The sequence below is a fragment of the Pleuronectes platessa genome, chromosome 23 (assembly GCF_947347685.1).
Source record: "Pleuronectes platessa chromosome 23, fPlePla1.1, whole genome shotgun sequence".
Classification (NCBI taxonomy): domain Eukaryota; kingdom Metazoa; phylum Chordata; class Actinopteri; order Pleuronectiformes; family Pleuronectidae; genus Pleuronectes; species Pleuronectes platessa.
Window position 1 is genome coordinate 7,514,998 of NC_070648.1, and position 23,127 is coordinate 7,538,124.

General features: G+C 42.9%; 2 protein-coding genes across 2 annotated transcripts in view; one reads left to right on the forward strand and one right to left on the reverse strand.

The window, feature by feature from the left end:
- Window positions 1-1,991: 1,991 nt before the first annotated feature.
- sec24d (SEC24 homolog D, COPII coat complex component) lies at window positions 1,992-17,889 on the forward strand. The gene is made up of 23 exons (XM_053416290.1): window positions 1,992-2,084; window positions 3,020-3,225; window positions 3,622-3,724; window positions 4,058-4,194; window positions 4,325-4,657; window positions 4,988-5,109; window positions 5,413-5,524; window positions 6,404-6,531; window positions 7,942-8,080; window positions 8,207-8,322; window positions 9,027-9,151; window positions 10,928-11,119; window positions 11,355-11,448; window positions 12,173-12,289; window positions 12,444-12,614; window positions 13,185-13,281; window positions 13,385-13,530; window positions 13,621-13,759; window positions 14,278-14,396; window positions 14,549-14,728; window positions 15,021-15,212; window positions 15,593-15,682; window positions 15,986-17,889. Exons 2-23 carry the CDS (start codon window positions 3,075-3,077, stop codon window positions 16,124-16,126), a joined length of 3,144 nt encoding a protein of 1,047 aa, XP_053272265.1. The 5' UTR covers window positions 1,992-2,084; window positions 3,020-3,074; the 3' UTR covers window positions 16,127-17,889.
- Window positions 17,890-18,176: 287 nt separating this feature from the next.
- kcnip4a (potassium voltage-gated channel interacting protein 4a) overlaps window positions 18,177-23,127 on the reverse strand; it is a 37,102-nt gene continuing 32,151 nt past the window's right edge. Inside the window, exons 5-10 of the mRNA XM_053416708.1 lie at window positions 22,889-22,958; window positions 22,335-22,405; window positions 21,444-21,551; window positions 20,611-20,715; window positions 20,444-20,506; window positions 18,177-20,315 (exon numbers count right to left, since the gene is read on the reverse strand). Coding sequence (XP_053272683.1) covers window positions 20,268-20,315; window positions 20,444-20,506; window positions 20,611-20,715; window positions 21,444-21,551; window positions 22,335-22,405; window positions 22,889-22,958 — 465 coding nt within the window. The 3' untranslated portion in view covers window positions 18,177-20,267. The remainder of the gene's footprint in view (window positions 20,316-20,443; window positions 20,507-20,610; window positions 20,716-21,443; window positions 21,552-22,334; window positions 22,406-22,888; window positions 22,959-23,127) is intronic.

Here is a 23,127-nt window from a genome sequence, read left to right on the forward strand (position 1 = left end):
CATTGTATATTACTTTCATTACATACTCGTAATTCTCATACTTCCTCATCTTCTTCTATTACATATTCTTATTTCCTTAATACTCGAGTACTTCCTCCTCTTGTATTACATAGTGTTAGTACTCATACTCTATGACTTTCTCCTCTTATTATATTACATAGTCTTAGTACTCATAAACTCTATTACTTCCTCCTCTTTTATTACATAGTGTAAGTACTCATATACTCTAGTACTTCCACCCCCTCTTCTTCTGTAATTCTACTCACAATATTTTTCTTCCTTCCTTCTTCCTTCCTCCCCTTCCCCTACTTCTTCCTCAAGATTAAAATCAGGGGCGTAGGCCCATGGTCAGTGTTATGAATAAATACATAATTATAAATGAAAATAGTCTTGCAAATAAAACCACAATCCTATTACAATGTGGACTTGTAAAGAATGTGTAGAACATAAATAAACTTTTTTTTAACAATACACAAAAAAGGCTTGTTTGTGTCATTGAATCTTGTCAATTATTACAATTGTATGTCTCTACGACAACAGAGAGTGAGGCCTGCTGGTGAGCAGAGGTGCAGCTCGTGAACAGGCAAGGCAGGCAACTGCTTGGGGCCCCAAGCTGAGAGGGGGGCCCCCGAGGGCTGACACACTTTACGCCACAGCAGAGTCTCATAAGGTGACTGGGGACTGGGGACTACAATCCCTCCCCTCTAACAACCAATGGAGTATTTGCGATGACATCTCAGTAGGAAACCTCCCTATAGGGGCCCTGTGTTATTCTCAAAATTTGAATTGAAAATGAAAGCAAAGTAAAATTAAGAGTTGTCAATCTGGAAGTGAAAAAAGAAAGAATAAAAGAAGGACAAATTTAACAAACCTAGTAATACAGACAGTAGTGAAACTTTAAAACCATTAAGCCCGGGTGAAATGAACATCGTCTCCTAGAGTAGACTTTGCATATGGGACACCAGTAACTAAAGCACGGGCCTTATAATGTGGGCTATAATTGAATGTATAATTATATTTTGTACTATAGTTATATTGCATTTATTTCAAGTTATTTCTGATGTTTTATACATTTATATTGTTAAGTTATATTTGAAATATTTGTATCGTCAATATCTCCTTTATCATCAATATCTCCTTTAGCACATACTGCTCGAAATATGATACTGGATGCCTAAATTTCCCTAAGGATCAATAAAGTATTGATCTATCTAGATTATGTATAACATAATATTGATTAACGCTTTGAGGGGGCCCCCTGCAGCATGAACATTTTTGCTAGGGGCCCCAATAGACTCCAGACTCGCCACTGCAGGTGAATGTAAAACAGGCAAGTTATAGACTTTTATATAGACATATACAGACATACACATACTTATACACAGACTTACATATATACTTATATAGACATGTATACAGAATTACATACTTATATATGGACTTATATACAGTCTTATATAGACTTGTATACAGACTTACATACTTATATATGGACTTACATATAGTTTTATATGGACTTGTATACAGACTTACATACATACTTATATATAGACTTATATACGTGTATACAGATCAATATACCTAGTTATATATAGACTTACAGAAAGTCTTATATACAATCTTATACACAATCTTCTAGCCCTTTATACAGACTATGGTTATAGCTCTGTGACCTGTGCTGACGTGTATGGGATCCCTTTGCCTCACGCATGCGCACAGCGACACGCACTACTCCGTGTCTTGTGAAGTTGGTCAGAGGCAGACGGAGCAGAAGCACGCACCTGGATACTGACTTTTCAACATAAAAGCACAATGTTCCATTTCACCGAGATTCTTTGACGCACAAAACGTTAAATTATGTTTTGCAGAGAAGAGTAAAAAGCATTTAAAAGAACAAAGATTATTTTCCTGTTATTTAAAAGCGTCCGAGACTGTGTACTCGTCTGTGAGGATTGTATTTTGAAACACAGCGCCGGAAGCTCCGGGTGTCTCGTTTCCCTCGTAACGTAGCGACCGGCGCCTCCGTGGAGTTTGACGTGGCACTCCGCTTCTTCCACCGAGGAGAGGACCGCTGGAACCTTCAGGTAAACACCGCTGCGACACCACTCACAACCGGGACATGTGGAACCGGCGCCTCGCTGGGCCCCGTCAACCCACTTCCCTAATTCATTCTCTAGCTTCCGGTGCGGAGTTGAAAGAGAAAAACGGAGAGAAAAAGTTTGTGCTGATTTCCGCGCTGCTAGCAAAGATGCTCTCTTTGATTCATGGACACGTCACGTCATCGCACTTCACCGATGTTAAGCCAAAGGTCAAATGGTAACCCGTGATGTGGATACGTGCGTGGCGCTGGATGCGAATCGGTTTAAAAAAAAACAACAACAAAAAACACACACACACGTAAGGATGCTTCATAACGGTTCCTTTGACGTGGCACAATCTGGGAAGTGGCTGGGCGACTTCAATATTGAGCTGAACATTCACCAGCGAGTATTGACTTCTATCCATGTCTTTTCATGGATGTGTTCATGGACGTGTTGTGTAATTGGTTTATTGGGTTGTAATAAAGGGCGTCAATGGTGTCGACCACAGCTGTTGTTGTTGTTGTTGACCCAGCTGTTCCTAGAAGTTTGTGAAAGACTTGACACATAGGCTCCATGGGCTTGGCGTGAAATGACAGCAAGGCTTATAATCCACTGGTAAACACTCACAGCAAGTGTTTTCCAATGGCTGACAGCAAAACTGATAACTGCCTTATCTCTCAATAAGCGACACCAAAGGTCCATGTTACACCAGTTAGCGATGATTGCATGAGGTCAAACTTTACCTGTTGCTTATTTTGGCTTGTAAACATCCCGGATTCATTCAATGAACACACAAACATGAGTCGGAAAGGCCTGATGCAAACTGTATGTGGTTCCTGTGATCTTCTTTTTTAACTGCCCACGCCCAAAAGAAAAAACAAGATCTTTGTTTTGAAATTAATCTTGTCTCAATTTTTGTTATCTTTTCCACTTCACAGGCCGTCGAGGGCTCATGCGTCTTGGAAGGAAGGAATTAACGGGCGTTCCATCGAGATGAGTCAGCAGGGTTATGTCGCCGCACCCCCGTACTCCCAGGCCCAGCCAGGGATGGGGGGCTACCAAGGTGGATTTGGGAGTGGTCCTACACAGCCCCTCTATGGGCACTACGGCGGGCCACCACAGGCGTTCACCGCTCCACCAGCAGGTAGATGTCGTTTGCCTTTATATTTGGAATGGTCCTCAAATTACATGGTTGTCAGACAGCTTATCAGTTGTAGTAAATTATACTTTTTTTCTCCATAATAGCAGAAGAACCCTACAATTTCCCAGCCCTCAGAGATTACATTGTTTTTTTTGTGTGCATGAAAGAAACCAAATAATACGTTGTGCAGAATACGGCTCATAAGATGTCTTAGCTTTTTGCAGCTTCGAATTCATCTGCTACACCACTGTGATAACGCTCATATTTAGAACCAACGGCACGAGCAAATATAGATAAAGTCAATTTCTTGGGTATATTTCATAACTGCACCCTGAAACAAGCCCTAAGTGGAGTTCAAACACGAGCACTGAAATGATGGTGTCATGTCACTCACTGCAGGGATGATGAAATCGCCGGTTTCCTCTCCTGCCGCCATGCCTCCGCCTCAAGTCGGCAGTTCGTACAATCCAAACGTCCAGCAGAATGGCGCTCATCCACAAAGGTAACAGCGAATCTTCTCTGAAATCAACACAAATATGTTAAGAATGTGAAAAGGAACTACTGGATGTTGTCTGTTCACTTTGTTTAACTGGGTCAGGAAAAGTACTGGCTTTCTCTGATGATGTTTCACTGGCCCTTAAATTTGCTTTATCTTTTTAATGTTAAAATTGTCTTAACAGATTATTTCAAAACAGCAAAGTTTACAGGCAACTGTGCTGCTCGTTCTATTGACATCATCCGACGCTGAATGAACTGTTATTAGCAGCTGTTAGCATGAGACACTTAATCTATATGAGGCACAGTATCCTGGCTGTAACTGTCTTGGACTCCTCAGGTACCCTGCTCCACCAGCTGTATCTGCTCCTTATGGACAACCCCCACAGGCCCCATACAACAGCATGGCCTCACCTGCCCCGCCTGCAGCACAGCAGCTCACCAATCAGATGAGTGCTATGAACATGGGAAGCTATGGTAAGTTTGCTTTACACATTTACACTGCTACTACTAAATTATCACCTTTACTATTGAAAAAAACTGGAACCAGAAGAAGCAGTTCGAGGAGTAATTATATTATATTGTTGCAACTTTCCTCTTTGCGTAGCCCCAGGGCCCATGCAGAGCCCTCCTCCACCAACAGGCTCTGTAGCCCAGCAGCCTTTCCAGGCACCTCCTCCATCAGCAATGGGCCATCCACAGATGCATCCTGGCCCACAGTCACTCCACTCACCCCAGCAAATGCCCCCTCAGATGGCTCCACCGCAGTCATTCCACTCATCCCAGCAATTGCCCCCTCAGATGGCTCAACAGCAGTCACCCCAAATGGGCATGGGAGGCATGGCCGGTCCTTTTCCCGGCCCACCGCCTCCAGGCCCCGGAGGTTTTCAGCAGCCTGGTCCTGGACCCAATGGTCCACAAGGATACCCACAGCAAGCTGGTAAATCTGCCACCAAACAAACAAAAAGAAAATGTATCAATCAAGTGGTATAAGAATCAGATTGTTTTAGTTACTTTCATTAGTTGTAGAGCTGTAGATATATTTTCAAAGTACTAGTGTGTCTGTGATGTGTATTTTTTTCTCTGTTTGCTCTGCATAAGAGAAATATCTTGTTTGTAAAATATTTGTCTTTCTGGTGTAGAAGTAATTGAGTAGTCTGATCAGAACTTATTCTACAGCTTACAACAAAGCTTCAAGCCCATTCATACTTTACACTTAAGTTCCCAAAAATACCCTCTAATAGCCAGGATGTCTTGTGTCCATGTGCAGGTCAGTTTGGGGGTTACATGGCTGGGCCCCAGCAGGGCATGCCAGGGGCCTTCCCCGGAACACCGGGCTCACTGGCTGGCCCTCCGCAGAAGAAACTGGACCCTGCTGTTATGCCAAGCATAGTGAGTTAACAGCTTATCCCCCTGGGACCTCCTTCACATACCAACATACCACATATGTCTTTACATTTTCTGTCCTGAGCTAGTGACTTATAAAATCCTCAAAAAGTGTGTGACAAAGGCATGTACTGTAAATATTTTCTTTTGTTAACATAACGGGTATTTTTCTATAAATTCTTATGAATTGTATTTATCTAGATTTACAGAAAAATGGATGGTGATCAAAGAATGTCATGTAGCTAGGCTCTCTGCATTAATTACATATACATTTAAAAATATAGTATTTTCATAATCTGTCCGTTGTAGACCAAGATCATACAGGAGGACCAGGCCAACCATGGAGGAGAGGTCTTCAGCACAAGCATCAGAGGAACGGTTCCACCTCTGGTCACCACTGACTTCACAGCATGGGACCAGGGTAACCAAATTAACCCTTTATTTGCCAGATGTTTTGGGCTACAGCTGCTTGATTTAATAAATTTGTATTTTTGTGTAGGCAGACAATCTTTCCTTTATGTTGCGTTCCCAACTTAATTTAATCTGACCTAGCAACATCTATACTGATGCTTACACCTCTGTAGAAACCTCACTAGTATCACTTTTATATAGATACCAAGATTATTCATATTTATCACCTCGTTGCAGTGTTATACTCTGCTGAAGGTTCAGTGTGAGGAATTTAGTGACATCTAGTGGTGAAGTTGTATGTTGCAGCTGAATACCCTCACCTCACCCTCCCATTCCAAGAATGAAGGAGACCCCAATGGTAGTCTTCAGTTTTCCTAAAAACTCAAAAGCTTTTTAGTTTGTCCAGTCTGGGCTCCTGTAAAAGAAATGTCAGCCTCCAAAGACAGGTCCCGCTCCTGATGTAAATATAAAAGGCTCAGTCTAGGGTAAAGAAAACAACAATTTGTACAATTTAGGCGATGACACTCTAGTGAAAACATCATTATGATTATTTTATACTCAATTCTTGCCATTAGATCCCTTTCACCTAAATCCTACACACTGGACCTTTAACTTTTGGTCATGTTATTTTCTAAAGGTCTGGATATTTGTAATGGATGGTAAACTGTAGCAAATGTAGGTGAAAATCCATACATTTCTATTAATACTCCGGTTCAATAGTTTTTCTGTCAATTGTGGTAAATCATTTTCAAGTGAAAGGCTTTTAATAGGTATCTCTTTGAGGATTATAAATATTGACTATTTGTTGTTAGAGTAAATCTTAAATGCAGAACTTTGTTAAAAGAATCATAATAATCAGGTCATTGACAGTTGTTTTTGCTGTTCCCAGGCAATGCCAGTCCCAGGTTCATGCGCTGCACCACCTACTCCCTCCCCTGCACCGCCGATCTGGCCAAGCAGTGCCAAGTGCCCCTGGCTTGCATCATTAAACCCTTTGCCACTTTGCAAAAGAATGAGGTAAGTTGTGGATTTATATATATATATAACTTGAAGCCAGCGTCTCCAACTAGTTTCTTTACTGACTAATGTCAGTAAAAAAAAAAAGGAGATCAGAGTGCAGCTTGGCTGTGAAAGAAATAAAATCCTATTTGCCTCATGTCACGTTGTCCGCCATGTCCAACTCTTGCAGGGAATGATAAATGCTAATATATGCCAGTGTCTCGACCACAGATGGAGATTTCTGATGGCCAACCTTGTGTTATAAGCAATCACTAAATTTAGCTCTCTGATATATTGTCTCTTCGTATTAGAGAAGTGAATTTGTCCTGTGAATGACCCTCCTGTTGGATAACGTGTGGTCCAAGAATCCTGTCTTAGATACTTTCCCCCTACACTCGCCGAGTCCCAGGAACCAACTGGCCTTTTTAGGCAATGTTGGCTTTCTCTCATCTGGCTTAGGGGTAATTAGCTAATGTCAGATCTGCAGAGGGCCACTAGAGAAGAGAGGAGGTTTTATACTAAAGCAATGAGATGTATGAGTATTTTACTTTATGCCTTGATTCCAGACTGTGCAGCGTGGAGCAGATTCCCACCCGAAATACGAGAGTGAAACTAAATCCCAACTGAGTTTGTTATTCTAACTCAAAGGAGCATTGTGTTGTGTTTGGATGTTCAATGGATTGATTCATCATCCACCATATTTTGTTTACTGCACCGGTTAAACAGCTCTAAGACACTGTAGTGGTTCTCAGACTGTGGGGTGGGCTCCTCTAAAGCCGCTGCAGGGGGTGTGTGGACAACCAGGGTTAAAATACAGAGTGAAACTAAGTTTAATGACCAAGACCTGGGGGGAAAATGAACTTGCAGAAGTTTGTATATTGTTGTTTTCACCAAAAATCGAATATCATTGTTAATGGCTGATAAAAACAGTGGTGGAGGACATGCCAGAAAAAGTTCAGCACGACTGCTGTAAACACTTCATCTCATTTGAAGCAAATACTTTCAATTTATTTTGTGTCAAACCACACAGGGAACTTTAAATAGAAAGTGTTACATAGTGTTTGGTTAGCGAACTCTGTAACAGCGCTGTGGTATATATGTTAAACAGCTTCATGCTCATCATTCTTATTCAATGAGAGACTAAATGCTCTGTATATGAAAGTGCAGTGTGTATTGTTTGGGTGCCATGGAATCGGCGATGCTTGAGACAGAGCAGAATTTAGCATGGTCCATGTATGGTTAAATGTTGCATTGCTGAAAACAGGGGCGGCGTCGGAAGAAATAAACCAGAGAATCCGTGTATCAGACTTGGTTTTCTGTACACACGGAAGAATTTAGTTTAGTCATCGATTTCCCTTTTCACAAACCCAGAATTAGTTTAGTTGAAAACTATAATTGAACTTGTGTTGTGTACCTGTCCGTGTGTAGGCTCCTCTATATGTTGTGGATCACGGTGAGACGGGCCCCATCCGCTGCAATCGATGCAAGGCCTACATGTGTCCCTACATGAAGTTCATCGATGGCGGACGTCGCTACCAGTGCTCTTTCTGCAACTGTGTCAACGAAGGTACAGTACTTCTATTTCATCCTAAAGACTTTGGCAAAAAAAAGAAGAGAAACATGCATTTGATTTAAACTAGATAAATATAATTTGCAAACTTCATGATTCACGTATTTTGTTGTCCTACCCCAGTTCCAGCCTTCTTCTTCCAACATCTGGACCACAATGGCCGTAGGGTGGACTTCAACGAGAGGCCTGAGTTGTGCTTGGGATCCTATGAGTTTGCAGCCACCATTGACTACTGCAAGGTAAAGCACTTCTCCAAACCCATCACATAGTCCATTAAGTTGATTGTTTGAGTTTAAAGAAAAAGAGAGAGACAAGTACATGAATTCAGGGTTTGTTTGATGATTTAACACAGAAAGTGTTGTGCACGATTTTTCCTCAGAGGTTTGTCAACTATGCACTGAAACAAACACACAAAAAAAGACAGATACAAATCAACTGTGTGTCCCCATGGAGGCTGCGGCTGTTGAGAACAACATCAGAGGGTCAGAGTACATTGGCAAAGCTGAGTCACCCCACTGGCCTACTTTTTTCTTTGCTCTGTTTATTGAGACTTATAAACACTCTCTGTGGGCCAGCGATAAAACAAAAGCCTGCAAGGTGAGTGTCTTGTCGCGGCTCGTAACTGTGGAAACATAACAGGGTCTTACCGACACACACTCCAGTGCCATTAACCTCCATCAAGGAATTCAAACCTGGCACAGTCTTCTTACAGCCACACCAGCTCTGGTTCTTTGGGAACTAATAACAGAAACTTGAGGGGGAAGACTCCAGGGCTTGCACGCCAAGATTAAGACCCTTAAAAAACCAGAATACAGGACTGAAAAGAGGAATAATTAGTTTGCACCAGACACTCATTTCCTCATTTAAGTTTGAAATAAGGTATTTTATGCTGCATTCCAGTCAAGTCTAAATTAATCTCACCCTCTACCTTCATCTCCCGCAGAACAACAAGCCTCCGAATCCTCCCGCCTTCATCTTCATGATCGACGTGTCCTATAACAACATCAAGAGTGGACTGGTCAAACTGATATGTGAAGAGCTGAAGACCCTGCTGGAGAAGCTGCCCAGGTACACGATTACACACTCACTCATTCACACAGTACAGGTCAAAATATATTACTATATGTGCTTTATTAATAATACCTCTTTTACAACTAAATCAGTGGGTACACGCAGGTTTTATGAACAAAGGTAAACCTACTTCTCCAGTAGAGGAGTGAAGCTGTCCCTGGGTGTCTAATTTCTTGAATGCACTGAAAACTGAGAATCCTTGTCCCCTCCCTGCTTTAACAAATAAGTGCATTCACCAGGGTATCAAAATTCAGGCTTTATCGCAGGACTTCCATCAGTTTTCCACGAGATCATCTTCTCAAGAAGCTGCACCAGGATCTGTTACTGTGCAGAACTATATGCTGTTCACTCACCACGCACCTTGCCAAAATAGGACATCCTACAACTACTTGTTCTCATCAGCTGAATATTCCTGCATGACGTTTTGCAGATCGGTCGTTATCGGTCGAGGAGGGCGCCGCAGCTGCCAAGAAAGGAAAATATTATAGTGCAGGCATGTGAAAGAAAAACAAAACAAAACAAAAAAGAAATGGCCGTACAGATGGCTCCGATAGTTGTGGTAACGGTTGTTCCGGAAGTGACTTTTTTTGATTGATCGTGGCAGGAAAAGAGGATTTACATCACCACAATATTTCCATATTTGTGTGATACCATGACCTCATCTCTTCAGCTGCGTTTGAATCTTCTCTTTGTTTGTACAGGCACTAAATTAAAAGGCATTAGACACACTGCATTTTGATATGCTTCGTATAATTCTGCAGTGTTTGGCACGTTCCCTCAAAATAAGGCCTGCGTCTGGTTAAAGTAAATGCAGATGTTCGTTGTTGGTATTTCTAGTCTGTCTGGTATTAGAAAGGATAACATCGAATCTGAATCTATTAATTTCCAACAGCACCCATGACTAATGTTCCCATAGGGGTCTGGGATCAGAGTTAACCAGTGGCATACGTTCTGCTCAGAAACCACATTACATGTTCCCCCGGTGCGTCTGCGTGATTTAAGTGGAGCGGCTGACAAACTGCAGTTGGCAGTGTCAGTGAGGAATGCTTTTAAATGACTGTGATGGTGAAGGGTTTTGATGTATGGTGCTGGTTTAGCGGAGCTACCAGTTCCACACCCGAATCCAGAGAGTTCTGGTAAACGTCACAAAGTTTTAATTTTTCATTATACGTTGCACCGATACACAAAAATGAAGCATAGTTGGTTCATAGACTGTATTTACAGTTATATACCTTTCTGTCTATATATAGATAATATGTATAATGATAATCTATCACAAGTTGTAATAATGAGAAACAGAAAGAGCAAAAGAAAATAGCAGGCATGGGTCAATGGGCATGGTTTTCTTGAAGAACCAAAAATTACTCGGACCCATACACACATAAACAAGTCCATATTGGATGTTCTTTCAATCCTGAAAGGAAGTTTATACTTGACAATGTCCCATGGCTTGGACAATGGACTTTCTAATAGCTGAAACGGTGCTTGAAAGTCACGTGCAAACCCAGAATTTCCTCCTGTTTTTCTTCTTGCTTCAAAGTACCAGTTTCCTCATATTATTTAAATAACAGCGTCTAGTTTTTCGGTTATGTTGCGTCATTGCGGGAGAAAAAATGCAGTAGAAATGCAAGTGGGATCCAAGCAGTGGCCTCAGGATGACTTGTCTCGGACAAAATAGAATTTATCCACTGCACACGTTTGAATAAACATTTCCAACGATGTCCCAGAACACGCTCTGAGGTTCACAGACCCTTGTCCCTTCTCCCCCACCAGAGAGGCAGGCGAGGAGAGCTCGGCGATTAAAGTGGGCTTCGTAACCTACAACAAGGTCCTGCACTTCTACAACGTGAAGAGCGCTTTGGCCCAGCCCCAGATGATGGTGGTGTCAGACACGGCCGAAGTGTTCGTCCCGCTGCTCGACGGCTTCCTCGTCAACTTCCAGGAGTCGAGGGCCGTCATCTGCAAGTAAGAAGCAGCTCATTGATAGTTTGGGGGAAATGTGTAGAGAAGTGGAATGTTTCTACATAGATTTTACTTTTTGGTTAGAGGTTAACAAGGCTTCAGTTGAATATTTAAAGAACAAACATTTTTAAGTAAAAGCTTATGCCTGAGAGAGACAAAATATAGAAATTTGCACTTAAATACTGTGGAGTACAGGCAAATTGCTGAGCAAGCCATAACCCTGTCCCCTTGTCTGCAGCCTCCTGGACCAGATCCCTGACATGTTTGCCGACACCAACGAGAGTGAAACGGTCTTTGCTCCCGTCATCCAGGCCGGCGTGGAGGCATTTAAGGTCAGCCGCCACACGGTGACATCTGTCAGCATCGGGTTAGGATTATATTAGGAAGCTACAGCAGCGTCCTTGAACTATGAGAGGCTGCTGTGGCTTTAGATATGGAAGAAATCTATTAGGTTGATTTGACTTTTGTTAATTGTATCTCGAATTATATCTTTGTACCAAAGCACATAATGGTGTATTTTCCCTGAAAAGGTCGATTTAAATCGACACAAAAGACCAAAAAACACAACCACCCCCACAAGATTGTTTCAATTAGTCAAAATATATCAGATGTGTGGAACGACTTCAGCACTTTTGTCTGATCTCCATGTTTGTGTTTACTTTCAAGTCCAGTAAACTTTCCCAGTGATATGAGGTCAGTGTTTGGCGCAGACCGAAGGAAACATTCTCACAGCTTTTAATTGGAAACAGTTGTAATATTTCACACAAGCAAATAGCCTTGTTTATTTTTCTATGCCTCTTGGTGTTTAATAATACAAAAAAAAGAGGATTGCTGACGTCTTTATCTTCTCTTTATCATTTGGCAACCACAAGGTAGTGCTTTAAAAATAAAAGATGATTATCATTAGAATCATTTGAGTACTGCCCTCCCCCCGTTATGATTTCACTCTATCGCTACAAACAACACATCATGAAAGAACACGCTACACACCTTTTAGTTTGACCTTCTTTTGACGACTTTTTCTTTCCCCTCTCTCGTCACTCTATCGCCTCACAGGCCGCAGAATGTAGCGGAAAGATCTTCCTCTTCCACTCCTCCATGCCCACGGCCGAGGCTCCTGGCAAACTCAAGAACAGGGATGACAAAAAGCTGGTCAACACAGAGAAGGAGAAAGTGAGTAGTGTTTTTTTATTGTGTTGAGTGGACTTGACTGGAAGATCTTTTTTTTATATATAAAACATACAAAAAAGAGGGTTTAGACTTTATTTTGAAAAAGACAATTTACACTGATCTGACTTACCCAGCATAATTGTCTGTTTTCCTACAGAACCTGTTCCAGCCTCTGAAAGGAGTGTATGAGCAACTGTCCAAGGACTGTGTGGCACAGGGCTGCTGCGTGGATCTCTTCCTCTTCCCCAACCAGTACCTCGACCTGGCAACCATGGGTGATGTGCCCTCACACACCGGAGGCTCCGTGTACAAGTACAACAACTTTCAGGTACAACATATTGCAAAATACAGTATATCGACAAACATTTTTTCAGTTTTTATTTCTTGTAACGAAGCGATCATTTTACAGACAGGCTTAGGCCTTTGCAGCTTAATCAAATCTTTCTGGGTTCACATAATAACACTGGCATGGTACCCACTGTTTAATATAATTGCCCCAAAGGAATAGTGCAACAAGCATGGGAAACGGCTCCAACCTGTACAAACACACCACAGACCAAAGCAATGCTGTTCTGTTGAACACGCACAGTCCAAACAAACACTGACACACTTCATTAATAACACTGCAATGACGACATTAGACATAAAACACTGTTACTAAGAGCAACAGGATGTTAACCCCCAACAAAAACGAAATCTTTTATTCTAGTGTTTATTTATATTTCTTACTTTTGTCCAGAATGATGTTTCAGTCAAGCTTATCTTGGTATTAAATTACTTGCATTGAGGTTCATTTAAGAGCCACCGTGTCATTGACAATACTGCCACCTGCTGGTCAGAGCGTATGCACATCACATGCAGGATCTGCTGCTCACCCGAGTGCACTTCTTCTTTCCAGGTGGAGACAAACGGGGAGCATTTCCTGAGGGACCTAAGGAAGGATGTGCAGAAGAGCATCGGATTTGACGCCATCATGCGTGTTCGCACCAGTACAGGTAAGGAATAGTGCAGGATTTCCCATCTGGTGTCTTAATGGGACAAGATTATCCTTAGCAGTATAAGGTTTGACCTCCCTGTACGTCACGTTTCTGTCTCCAGGCTTCAGAGCCACAGATTTCTTCGGAGCCATCCACATGAACAACACCACAGATGTAGAGATGGCGGCCGTGGACTGTGACAAGGCCTTGACCGTGGAGTTCAAGCACGACGATACGCTCAGCGAGGAGGCCGGAGCGCTCCTGCAGGTTTGTTGTGTGTCTTCTTCCTTTCTGTCCGTCGGATATGAAATCTTCAAGGTCTGCTTCTCACTCCTGTTTGCACGTGTCTTTTCCCAGTGTGCCTTCCTGTACACCACCATCAGCGGCCAGCGACGCCTCCGTATCCACAACCTCAGTCTGAACTGCAGCTCGCAGCTGTTGGACCTGTACAAGGCCTGTGAGACCGACTCGCTCATCAACTTCTTCGCCAAATCAGGTGACTGTCCGATTACATTTAATGAGAAAATGGAACTCAGATAGTTTCCTCCACTTGTACACGATCATTTTGTCTTTTACTTCAAGTTTGCATGTAAAAACACAGATTTGGTTATTTTTTACGCTAAGGTAAAATGCAGAAATGCTTTACTTCCCATCTTATGATCTATGAACAGTCCATTATTAAAGGAGGCAGCCTCCCTATAGAGTCAGTGCTCTTTATTTTGGGGGGGTGGGGGTGTAATGTAGTGCAGACGTAGCCTGCTGATGCAGAGCTAATGCTCACTGACTTGTGAGGAGAAGAAGAATGAGCTGTGAAAGTAAGGAACACATGTTTCAAATTAAGAACAGATAAACACAAAGCCTGCCATAAAACCTAGATGTAGTCCTGACGTTGAGTTGCCTTCTTTCCCTCGTCCTGCTCCTCTTCATCTCCCTCGTTGTCCCTCTTGCACTTCATTCCACTTTCTTATGATTAACTTTCTCGTATTTTAACCGTTTTTTCCCGTGCCCGCTCAGCTTACCGTGCCATATTGAACCAGCCTCTAAAGAATGTGAGGGACATCCTGGTCAACCAGACAGCCCATATGTTGGCCTGTTACAGGAAGATCTGCGCCGAACCTTCAGCCGCCAGCCAGGTCAGTGCGGAGCAGCACCAGTCTCTGATTTAACGTCATTCAACGAGATGCGTTTAGGTTTGACGTGTCTGTAATTGTAATTTTACAAAGGACATCTATTATGCACGAGTCAGAAAGTCACTAAACACTGTTATGCATGTGTCCATATTTAGCTGATCCTGCCGAGCACCATGAAGGTGTTCCCAGTCTACATGAACAGCCTGATGAAAACAGCCCCCCTGGTGTCGAGCACGGAGCTGTCCACAGACGACAGAGCCCATCTGAGGCAGTCGGTCATGGCCATGGGGGTGGAGGACACACAGCTGCTGCTCTACCCTCGCCTCATCCCACTGGTGAGGGTCACACTGACATTGTTTTCATGAACCTTATTATGAGTGTAACATGTCTCCTTTCAATCCACAGCAGAGACATTTTTACATTAAGAGAAGTGGATTAGTCACAGATTGATTTAGATTCTGAGATATTTTTACGTCACAATCGGGACGAATCTCCTCTACTTTCCACATTTGTTGAATAAAAGTGAATTTACATTGTGCCAAGTGCTTTGTGAACTTTACCATTCCAGTGGGAAATGTCAGCCTGTGTAGAAATCTCAATAATCTCTGTGTTTTTTCTTTTTAAAAGCACGACCTGGACGTTGGAGGCGATGCTCTGCCCGCCTCGGTGCCCTGTACAGAGGAGTCTCTCGCCGACTCTGGCATGTTCCTGCTGGAGAACGGCCTCTCCATGTTTCTGTGGTTGGGCCAAGCAATCCCCCCTGACCTCATCCAGAGCATCTTCAACCTGCCCTCCCTCGCCCACCTGCAAGACAACTTGGTCAGAATTCATTTGAACAGCACTTAGATCTCACACACACTTATAAACCAGATAAAACAGTACAATATGAATCCTTTGATGCAGCCAGGAAGTAGAACAGCTTCACATGTGTAACCTGTAAAGTGTTCTACCCTGATGAAGTCAACAATAGTTCTAAAATATGTAAACCTTATGCCGAGTTCAAACGGACACATTGATTTTTCCAAGACAAAAGTAAAACATGTTGTTCTGATCCTCGTGGAGAAGGAGGTAGAACATCATTAACAGCGTATTTAAGTTCACTGGTCTTAGTTAATAAATAAAAATCAGAACTGGTCTTCCATCCTCAAATGTGAGATATTTGAATTTTCAGTGACGAACCTTGTAATTGTGCTTTTCAGTTTTCGCTGCCAGAGCTGGACAACCCACTGTCGCAGAAAGTCCGATCCATCATCAGTGGCCTGCTCGAAAAGAGGCCGAACTCCATGAAGGTAAGGAAACTCTTTGCCCTCAGACAGCTGTAGTTAATTCAACTGTAATAGAGGAAAACTGCCGAAGATAAACACCGTAGAGCTTTTCCATGACCTCTGCCTCCCCCTAGTGGATTTAGTATGTAAATACAAGAAGCCTCAAGGACCCATTCTTTTTCCCAAAGCACAATTTAAGGATCCATATTTTAACCACACTAACTTTGTCAATCATCAACAATGCAACTTATATTTCTTTACATCCAAAATGTCATTGAGCCACAAGTGACCGCATTTTTGAACGGAATCTGTTTCCTCTCCGCTCAGCTCGTCATCGTGAGGCAGAAGGACAAGCCGGAGGTGATATTCCGCCAGTTCCTCGTGGAGGACAAAAGTCTGTTCGGCGGAGCCTCCTACTGTGACTTCCTTTGCCACGTTCACCGGGAGATCAGGCAGCTGCTCACCTAATTTAAAGTCCAAACGCCCGGTGTCCTCGAGTGTTCCCATCCGGACAGGGCCGGGTAGAAAACACATGATCTAATGGACCGTGCACAGATCTCACAGGGTCAGTCCATTTGAAATTGTCAGGACAATGCTTTTTATGGGGTTTTATAAAAAGACAGAAGAGGGACCAAGGATCCGGGAGATTCCACCTCCAGTGTCCACAGCTGCCTTTCACATACACACGGTATGATCTCCAAATAACGACTTGTCGCTCCAGGAGCCTCCGAGTAAATCTGCCAGAATTAAATGGACAACACATCTCGTGTTTCCCAGCACGGATACTTGGCGTGATGGACAGTGGAGACGGTAATAACATCAGTGCCTGCGGCTGAAATGCATTTTGGCAGAAAGCCCACTGGCTTGAGCAATAGAGCATCTATCTCCACTGTTCAAGTTGATTTAAGTCCTTTTTCATTTCACTATGTAGATTTACAGCGTCTGGATAACACGAGGGGTTATTTGTAGATGTTCGCCAGTATTTGTTACCCTCAGATAAAGTCTTAATATTTAAAGAATTCTCAGAATCTCATTTAAAAAATATCGATTTCATTATAAACAGTTAACTCTGTAAGAAAATTTATAATATTTAACTTTCTTTCTGCATTTTATCTAATTTCTCTCTCATTACATTAACCTTTAGTCAATGTGTCTGCAGTATTCAGTTATTTCATAATTTAGCAGAAACGTTGGCAGGATAAAGTTTTTTTCCCCCCCGTCATTACACCCTGAATAATGAGAAGCAGTTGATTCGCTCAGGCCCACACCAAAGAAAAGAAAAAAAAGATTATTTGACCTTTTATGTTCGAGACTTGATCTTCACTTTGTGCAGTGACGCAGAATCTGCTCTGGTGTTCTGAGATTACAGGGAAACCAACGCAGCTGTGGCTCCACAAAGGAAACAAGAGAAACTCCTCTTTTCCCTGTAGAAGAGTCCGAATTGGTCATTAACAACTAAAACCATTTCAAATGGCATCGGGTAAAAGGACTTAACGCGATGCCCAGAGAGAAGACCATGTGACAGGGGCCAAATATCAAGCTTTTCCCTCAAACTGTCACATTAAACTTTGTTATTTATTCTTGTTGGAGAGATATATTTTGACAAGCGATTTACAATAATACGAAAAAAAAAAAAAAACTTCTGCCCGGACCGACAATCAGACTTCAGCTCACGGTTCAAATGTAGTAATTTACTTTTATTACTCAAATCAACTTATAGTTAACGAGCTCCAGTAGTTACATCATCATTCTGCATGGCCTTACTTGTTTATTTTATACCAGTCGATCATTTCTTTGTCATGCAGATTCTTCATCTGACAAATATCACACCACCTTGTGTATGTGTGTGTGGCCCACCAGGTCATTTTTGTACATGAAATGAGCAACTTGTGTTGCCGAAGATATTCCTATCTGCCTTAAGTTGATGTAATACATGGTTGTGATAAAAAAAAAGATGATGTCCAAATGTACATGTCCCTTTGACGTCCACGGCTGATTTAAATCCATCTTCAGTATTTGGTTTTATATGCAAAATGTATCTCAGGTAATTTCAGTACCTTTCCATTTTTTTGTTGAAAGCAGTGATTCGAGTTGAACTGGAAACATGGATCTTCTGGGCTTTTGTTGGAGTTGAATTGTGGGAAATTATGGATTGGCGTGTTCCAGTACTTTCATTCCAAACCCTAAAGAAAACTTTGTCTAATTAAATCTTTGCTGTTGCAAAAACTGTTGCTGCTGACTTTTGTTTTTAAACATTTGACACCTACAGTTTGAGATAAATGATAAAGTCACAGATCTGTAGGTAGGAATATGTTCTCCTGACATTATCGAATGAGCTCTCGAACCATCATTTAAAGGCGCAAATTGCTGATTGGTGGACATTTACAATTAGAAACCCATTGCACACTATCCAATAAAATATATACAAGCAAAGACCTGATCTTACATGAGCAATAACCTTGATATTTACACAAACATACACAAAACGTCTGTAGATGTAGAATTTATTTTCTTTGTTAAATCCAGTCCAACTGGCAATTTTTTGCCTCAGCGTGTACCTTCGTCCTGTCGCCACAAGGGGGCGCCAGACAACCGCTCTTCAGTCAGACACAATAAAAGAACGATGCACTTTCTCATCCTCATACATGCTCTGCTCTCATTGGGTAATAAACTACTTCTAAAAAGGTCATGGACGAGCATACAAAAGACATTTTGGAATATACAGTCGAGGATTCATTTCAAGTCAAACCCACCAAATTCCACATGCACAGTCAGAGGAAAAGCTGCGGCCAGATCCCTGTGGTCCTGTGAGATTCTTAAAGTGACCGATGTTTTGTCCACTCGTATGAATAAATACTGTGTTTTCCCACCTATCACAGTACTACAAAATATCCTCTAAGACAAACACCAAAGTGTGTGACCAGCGCCTCGGATGCTTCGGATCCTATTTACAGAAGAAATGTAAAAATGTCCTACAATTTACTCTTTCAGAAAATAGTATCTGCATCCGCCGGGATGTTTTAAAAGTAACTTGTATCCCCCGATTTTAAATACAGGTACGTATCGAGAATAAAAACATGAACTTACAGTTTTAAAACAGCAAGGCACACAAAACACAAATAAACAGAAAGTCAGGTTTGATGGAAACGCACACATCGTCTCAAAAAGAACACAAATGGGAAGAACCTGCCATTTTCTTTGCTGAATAAATGAACCAACACGAGTCATTAAGTGTGTGACTCTTGATTTCTGCTCATACAGTGCAATGATGATGGAAAAACAACATGATAAACTGTCAAATGCACAAATCCAACTCAGATTTTCGTCTGCAGCCGGAAACACTCATTACTTACATAACATCCGGACACTTGCAGTGGCAGTACTCGGTCGATTCCCCGTGAGCGAGACGCAGTCGGTGAACCCCTGCCCAGCATGCCTCGTGCTTTGCACACATTTGGGGCCAATCAATGCTTTAATCAAAGGCAGCAGGAACCAATCAGGCTGAATGGTCGTGGGGCGGGGGGGGGGACAGCTGGACCTGAGCCCACAGGAGAGTTGGAAAGCAGCAGGAACCCAGAACATGAAGAGCTAAATAGTTTGTGCCCAAAAAAGTGAATTCCCATTTGAATACTTTACAAGTGACAGTGTTTTTAAACACCATATAAATAACCTGGGACACTCCTCTCAGTGTAAACTCCTCTTACAGTGCTTCAGAAACTGAAATAATAAAAACATACTGATAGATGGTTTACTTTACAGATCATATACATACACAGAGTGAAATGAAATACACTGGAAGCAGCGTTTATTTCATGGAGGCAGGGAAACGCCTCATGATATGCTCGTGGGCAAATGGAGCTACCGGTGTGCTTGGACATCAGTGTCCTCGTGTTGTCTCATCCTCGTTGGCAAGTAAACATGAACTAAAGTGTCTCATAGAGTTCATATATATATATTACCTATAGTATATACAATTTTTTTTAAATGGTACAATGCGTGTTTTTTTTTCCTTTCAAAAGAGCAAAGCGTAGGAACACTCTGGAATCCAAACCCCCCAGTCTGGAATGTTGAAACGTGATTTCCTGTTTTGTTTTTTCTTCACTTTTGTTTTTTCTGGTGATGGCGTTTAAAAGTCACAGTGATTTCACTTGGCAGCACATGAAGCAAGTCAAAGCTGCGACGGAAGAGAAAACCAGTCCAGACCCTCCTTATTCCCAGTGTGTTCCCAAACATTGAAGGCTAACACAGTTTACAGACGGCAAACAGAAAGGAAAAATAAAAAAGACAACTCCGGAGACAGATGGTGGAATGAAACCTTGAAGTTAAAATTTCAAACCGGAGCTGCAGAAAACGTTGTATTTTGTTCTGTCCTTTCAATTATTTTTTTCCAATATATCCAATATAAGGCGACTGGATTCCAGAGTGTTCCCCAGCGTGCTCCTGCCCCTGGCCCCCCCGGTCGTGGACAACAGCTGGGTCTATGATCAGAGGTTCTGCACAGCACACTGTACACAGAGCGAGTCCAAGTCAGTCAGTGGGGCGAGCTAAAGGTGGTGTTCTCCTCCTCCTCCTCCTCCTCCTCCTCCTCCTCCGACGCTCGGGCCGAAAGCTAGAGAACGTTTTCAAAGAGGTGCATCGATCTCATGATGTTTTCATCCTGCAGACAGACGGACAGAGAGAGAGAGAGAGAGAGAGAGAGAGAGAGAAACAATGTGATGAGAAGTGTGCCAGCAGCGGTGGGAGCAGACGTGTCGGGGGGGGGGGGGGGGGGAGCATCCAGCTTACATTTTGGCAGCAGTCGATGAACTCGTCTATGGTTACCACTCCGTCTTTGTTCTTATCCATCTTCTGTTGTCGGGGAGAGAGAGAGATGAGTTAAAGTCTGCTAAAGCCTCTTCACTGTGACAGACTGTCTGTTTGTCTGTGTGGCCGCCGGCGCCCCCCCCACTTGCCTGAAAGAAAACCTCCACGTGCTGACGAGGCGTCTCCTCCCTGAGGGCGGGGTACGTGCACTTCCCCATCATGTCGTAGATGGCCTTCATGATGTCCAGCATTTCCTGTGGGGGGGGGGGGGGGGGGGGGTCCCAGAGGGGGGCTCATCAAGAACATTTTAGTTTTACGGTTCCTGGTCTGAGGATCTTTTTCTGTGGAGTTTGGGGCTTTTAGGATAATTGCAGACTCTGAATTGACCGTTGATGTGAATGGTTGTTTGTGTCTTTATATTCTGACCCCCCCCCAGAGTGAATGGAATCTCACATGTTGTGTTCAAATGAATGAAGAGTGGTGATTCTCTAAAAGGGGGAGGGTGGGATCTTCCCATCTAGAAATGAAGCCAAAGTATCCAAGATACAAACGAGGGATTAACAACCTGTACTGCGGCCAGCCACCAGGTGGCGATAGAGACGCTGCTGACCAATTCGTCTTTACATAGAGACTATGATCTCTACACTATCATGATGACAATAAAGATGGAGAGCAGGACATTCAATCCGCTCAGTAAATGAATACGTAATTAAGAATCATTAATAATAATGTACAGTTTATTGTCAGGTCTGGAGAAATAAACAAAACAGAATTTGATTGATGGATTGATTGAGTGTTGAAATATCAATATTCCCATGGGATGAAGGCAGAGATCTCAAACTGGTGTCTGATACAAACCAACAGAGTGAAATCTAATTACTAAAATGGCTGAAGCCTCTTATGAACACCACCTCTTAATCACGCCCGTATAGAGGAGCTACCTCTAACCCTAACCCCAACACCAGCGTGTGAAGGGACGAACCTCTTTGGTGATATATCCGTCTTTGTTGATATCGTAGAGGTTGAAAGCCCAGTTGAGTTTTTCCTGGACGGTTCCTCGCAAGAGGATCGAGAGGCCCATGACGAAATCCTGCAGCGGGGGGGGGGGAATACACACATTTATATAAAAGCAGCATTTTGCAGATGAAATCAAATCACTGAGTCACGACAATATGCGGAAGCCATCATACATTTTTACAAGTATTCATAAGAGCCAAATGATGAAACAGCAAGAGAGCAGACGCTGGAAATTAGAATAACTCATTATTCACATTATTAGACGTCTCGTACTGTTTCCTTATCCTTCGGGGGGGGGGGGGGGGGGGGGATCCTCAGCACTTTTGAACAGACATTAGTTAGTGAAGCTCTGGTTTGGAGCAATGACAGGTTTTCTGTTCATATAAGCAAATGCGTGGCCCCTCGTGAATATTCATCACGTGTTGACGGCTTCTCAAGTCGACGTGCTCGGATTGAATTAAAGGGGATCGTGGTTAGCAGGTTATGTAATGAGGCGGTGGAATGCACTAAGGGGCCCCCAGTGGTGAAACTGTCCTGTTTTGAGACGCTGGACAGAGGTGACCTCTCTCGAATTTGTTGAAATGTCCAACAAGGACTAATCCTGGATAACAGTGGGGTCAGTTTCTTATCTCGGGGCCTAATCCTGAAGGAATGAGTTAACTCACATTCATCCTAGTACCTGTTGATTAATAAATACTAGTACTGGGCCCGTTGTAAACCTGACTGCTTGGTGTTTGTCAATGCTCCGGAACTTTATTGTTTGTTTGCTGGACCCCAGGTGGGCCAGATGTTGTTGCCGATGGGTCTGCAAGTGGCTCTTTGCCTGTTAGAGAGAATATGAAATCACTCCACTCACCTCAAAACTAACAGAGCCGTTGTGATCCGTGTCAAATGCATTGAACAGGAAGTGTGCGTACGTGGAGGCGTCTGCGAGGAGAACAAACACACACACACAAGTCAAGTTCAGGAGAATCTACCACCACACTGATGTTACACCTCCACAGCTGCAAGCACAAATTTTGTCATTTTTCTAAAAACCATCCTCAGATCATTTTTTTCCCGGTGTGCCGAGCCATTACACGCACTGGTCTGCCTGAACCTCTTTCCCAGCAGATATATCAAAGCCTCCCACTGTTTCCTGTCTGGCTCCTCGGGTGGAATCTTTGCATAGTGATGAGAACCAACAGTGAAACGGACCCTCGGCGTCACACTGTAGATAAACTCCGCTTTCTTCCCCGCGTTTCCCTCTGTCCCTGCGTTTCCTTTGATGGAACTTTAACTCTCAAGTACTTCAGCACTTGATGGGAGAGTGCGTGTGTGTGTGTGTGTGTGTGTGTCGGTCCGGCACACAGAGGAGATTAGAGGCCGGCGACACGAGTTGGAAGAAAAGAAAAAGACGGGGCAACAAACCTCCTTGTGGGAAGAACTGGGAGTAGATGACTTTGAACGTGTCCTCGTTGACGACTCCGCTGGGACATTCCTGCAAGACAGAGCAAAATCACACAGGTCGTCAGCGTCTGCCTAACGCTTCCCTCGAGTCTTTGCATCAAATCGGAGTTTAAAATGTGCCACACAAACCTTCAGTAAACAACTTACACAAGTGGAACTGAAACTTGTGCATAAACTTTACTGAAAAGTCAGATTTCCCT